General features: G+C 44.4%; 1 protein-coding gene across 1 annotated transcript in view; it reads left to right on the plus strand.

Annotated features, from left to right (window-relative positions):
* Nucleotides 1–1660: 1660 nt before the first annotated feature.
* Il2ra (interleukin 2 receptor, alpha) overlaps nucleotides 1661–4266 on the plus strand; it is a 36635-nt gene continuing 34029 nt past the window's right edge. Inside the window, exon 1 of the mRNA XM_013009213.1 lies at nucleotides 1661–1934. Within this exon, the coding sequence (XP_012864667.1) occupies nucleotides 1871–1934 (64 nt within the window). The 5' untranslated portion in view covers nucleotides 1661–1870. The remainder of the gene's footprint in view (nucleotides 1935–4266) is intronic.

Below are 4266 nucleotides of genomic sequence, written 5' to 3' on the forward strand. Positions count from 1 at the left end.
AGTTCTGATAAACAAGCAAGATTGAATTCTATTTTTTTTAAGTCTGAAAGTTTAGAACTAAAATCCAATTTTAGTAAGATTTTTTTTAAGAGAAATGCAAACCTGGAGGCGAAATATCTTGTAAAATGACAATATACTTTCAGGAACCTAGGACACCCTGGGGAAATGATTGTGGCTAGTATTGCTTGTAATGCTTAGGGAATTATTCATGAATTCTCAGTATCAGTCAGTGCCTGCTTGCTCCTGTGTGATCTGAGTGATTGGAGGCCCAGTTCCAAATCCAGCTGTGCTTTTCAAAGAGATCCAATTAGGGAATGGGGTGGCTCAGGCCTGGGATCAGGAGGCTAAGGTTTGGAGCATCTCTATTCAAGGTCAACTTGGGCAGAAAAGTTCACAAGACTCAATCTCCAAAATAAAACCAGCAAAAAAAAAAACAGGTCTGGAGGTGTGGTGCAGGTGCTATAGCACTTGCCTAGCAAGCATGAGGCCAAGAGTTTAAACCCTAGTACTGTGTGTGTGTGAGCGAGAAAAAAATATGAGAGAGGGAAGGAGGAAGGGAAAGTGGAAGGAAGGAGGGAAGGAAGGAAGGAAGGAAGGAAGGATCCAGGTATGCTTGAATGAAAATAGAACAAGGAGGGCTGGGAAGGTGGCTCAGTGGTAGAGCGCTTGCCTTGCATGCATGAGGCCCTGGGTTCGATTCCTCAGCACCACATAAGCAAAAAGAAAAAAGCCGGAAGTGGCGCTGTGTAGGTAGAGCGCTTGCCTTGCATGCCTGAGGCCCTGGGTTCCATTCCTTAGCACCACATAAGCAAAAACAAAAAAGCTGGAAGTGGCGCTGTGGCTCAAGTGGTAGAGCGCTAGCCTTGAGCTGAAGAGATGAGGGACAGCGCCCAGGCCCAGAGTTCAGGCCCCATGACCGGACTCAAAAAAAAAAAAGAAAATAGAACAAGGAAACCAGTTGACCTTGTTTTAAGAAGGTGAGATTGAAGAGGATACGTTTTTGTATGCACAATGGAAATCTTACAACTTGAACAACTAAGTTTTTTTTTTTTTAAATTTAAAGAAAATAGCCAGGCACTAGTGCCTCATGTCTGTAATTCCTAGCTACTCAAGAGTCTAAGATCTGGGGCCTGAGGCTCAAAGCCAGGAAAGTTCATACAACTCTTATCTCCAATTAACCAGCAAAAAGTAGGAAGTAGAGGTGTGGGCCAAGTGGTAAAGCACCAGCCTTGAGCGAATATAAGCTGAGGAAGAGGGCAAGGCCCTGAGTTTTGAGTGTTTTGCAGGAGTGGGGGAGATCACCTAGGATCAGACCAGTTTGGAAAGTTGTCATGGCCAATACTGCCCTTCCACACCTGTGTGACCTTGCTTCTACACCCCGTGGCCCCCTGTCAGGTCCTCTGGAGGCTACCCCGCTAGGACAGGACCCCAGGGCTTGCTCATCCCTCCCTTCACAGCAAGGAAATCTCCCCTTCTTTTTATGGGTGAAGCTGAAGATAGGATTCATGCATGAAGCTTAATGCTTTACCCCCACCCCAGCCCACACCTCCCAGCAATTGAACTTGAAAAAAAAAAAACCCTACTTTGAAAATTACCGCAAACTCTATTGTCATCAGAAAACACTTCCTATCTTTGAGATCAGAGAAGAGATGGGCACAATTTCCTGGCTGAACACACTGCTCTAAGACTTAAAGACAGCAGCTCCTGAGTCTGTGATGCTGGGTCAGCCAACAAGGAGGACTGGGTGAGTGGATCGGTCCTTTCTTCTGGAATCTTCTTAGCACAATGGAAGGAAGAGGCTGACAGCCTCCCAGTAGAAATCTCACCTCCCAGTAGAGATCTGCCCCAGGCTGATCCCAAGGGCCAGAAGATGGAGCCAAGCTTGCTGATGTGGGGATTATGTGTATCCCTCATGGTACCCAGCTGTCTGACAGGTAAGGGGCCGTGGATTGCCCTTGAAATCCCGGGAAGGTTAATACATGCTGCCTAAAATGACGGTATGTATACCGTGCCTGGCTCACGCATGATTCTGAGAATTCAAGGACATAATATATGATGCTTGGCTCTTACTAGGATACCAATTTGAGCCAGGATCCCAGTATATAAGCCAGGCTGGTCTGGAACTCTTAATACTCCTGCCTCAGAATCCCAAATGCTGGGATTATAGGCATGTGCTACCATACCAGAGAAGTTTTCTTTTCACATATCTAGTTTTCTATCATATCTCTCATCATAATATGATAAGATACCTGTAAGATAATATTTTTAAAAAACTACTCAAGACTTCTGTGAATTCAGGTTAATCTACCTAAGACAGTAGAATATGGGATAATTTAAGATCTTAGATGTTTTACCTCAAAGATGGATTCTTGGCTTTGCTGTCTCAGTTACTAATAGTAACTAGAAAGCTCATGCAAGGGCATTTTTTTGTTGTTGTTGGTCGTGGAGCTTGAACTCTGGGCCTGGGTGCTGCCCCTGAGCTCTTCAGATAAAGGTGAGCTCTCTACTGCTTTAGTCACAGCACCACTTCTGGTTTTCTGGTGGTTAATTGAAGATAAGAGTCTCATGGACTTTCCTGCCTGGGCTGGCTTTGGACTGTGATCCTCAGATCTTAGCCTCCTAAGTAGCTAGGATTACAGGCATGAGCCACTGGCGCCCAGCACAAGTGCATTTTTTATAGAAATTTTAAGAAAATACAAATACACTTCCTATCAGAATACTATTTGTTCATGTCGCTCAGTGCCTATATAATGTTGGTGACTCTGCATGCAAATTTTAAATTTCATCATCCTGGGTTTTCTAAGATATTTTAAGAAATAAAACCACTAACCCATACCTCAAACCACCCTTCTTAATAGAGTGTGAATTTTCTAATAATATCTTCCTTTGCTAACCTAGAAAGATAGATATGAATGTACATTTTTCTGAAAGTATGTAACTTCATAATCTTAAATTCCAGAAGTAGAATACTAATTGGCTTCAGAAAAAAAGAAAAGGTGTTAAGAAAAGAAAAATAGCCAGGTACTAGTGGTTCACACCTATAATCCTAGCTACTCAGGAAGCTGAGCTCTGAGGATCAGATTTAGAAGCCAGCACAAGCAGGAAAAGTCCTTGAGACTCTTATCTCCAATTAATCAGCCAAAAGCCAGAAGTGGAGCTGTGGCTCAAGTGGTAGAGCACTAGCCTTGAGCACAGAAAAAGCACAAGGACAGTGCAAGGTCGTGAATGCAAGTCCAGGACTAGTACACACAAAAAGAAAAAGAAAAGATAGAAAAATGATGTGTACATGGGGTTTGTTTGCTTGTTTGAGGAAAATGGCCCTGTTGTATTGTGGTATGTGTCTAAGGAGTACAGAATTCTTACTACAGAATTCAAGAGCTGGTGGGATGTGATTTCGTCCTCAGCAGAGTCTTTGCCAGGTTGGTCCCAACCAGAATAACAAGCAAGATCTTTTCAATCAAGCATGCCCATCTCTGGGGAACACACTTGATGTTCATCTGGGGATCGGACTGGTCCTGGTGGTGAGGGGCAAGGAAAATGCCAGGGAGAATTTTTCATTCACTCAACTCTTCAAAAGTCTCTAATGCTCCTTTTCAGCATTATAGGATATTTAAAAATGAACACAATACAGTGTGTGTGTGTGTCTGTGTGCAAGCACACATGTGTGCTTGCCAGTACTGGAGTTTGAACTCAGGGTCTGGGCATTGCCCCTGAGCTCTTTTGCTCAAGGCTAGCACTCTACCACTTGTGCCACAGCACCACTTCTGGCTTTTTCTTCATATATGGTACTGAGGAATTGAACCCAGGGCTTCATGATGCTAGGCAAGCACTCTACCACTAAGCTACATTCCCAGTCCCATTTCTCTGGCTTTTTGGTGGCTAACTGGAGATAAGAGTGTCATGGTAGCCAGGTGCCGGTGGCTCACGCCTATAATCCTAGCTACTCAGGAGGCTGAGATCTGAGGATCACAGTTCAAAGCCAGCCCGGGCAGGAAAGTCCATGAGACTCTTATTTCCAATAAACCAGTAGAAAACCAGAAGTGGCGCTGTGGCTCAAGTGGTAGAGTGCTGGCTTTGAACTGAAGAGTGCGGGGACAGCACCCAAGCCTAGAGTTCAAGCCCCACAACTGACAAAAAAGAAAAAAAAGAGTGTCCTGGTCTTTCCTTCTGGGCTGGCTTTGAACCACAATGCTCAGATCTCAGCCTCCTGAGTGGCTGGGATTACAGGTGTGAGCCACTGGCGCCTGGCTCACTTTAGATCTAGGT

The sequence above is a fragment of the Dipodomys ordii genome, unplaced genomic scaffold (genome assembly GCF_000151885.1).
Source record: "Dipodomys ordii isolate 6190 unplaced genomic scaffold, Dord_2.0 Scaffold9, whole genome shotgun sequence".
NCBI classification, from domain to species: domain Eukaryota; kingdom Metazoa; phylum Chordata; class Mammalia; order Rodentia; family Heteromyidae; genus Dipodomys; species Dipodomys ordii.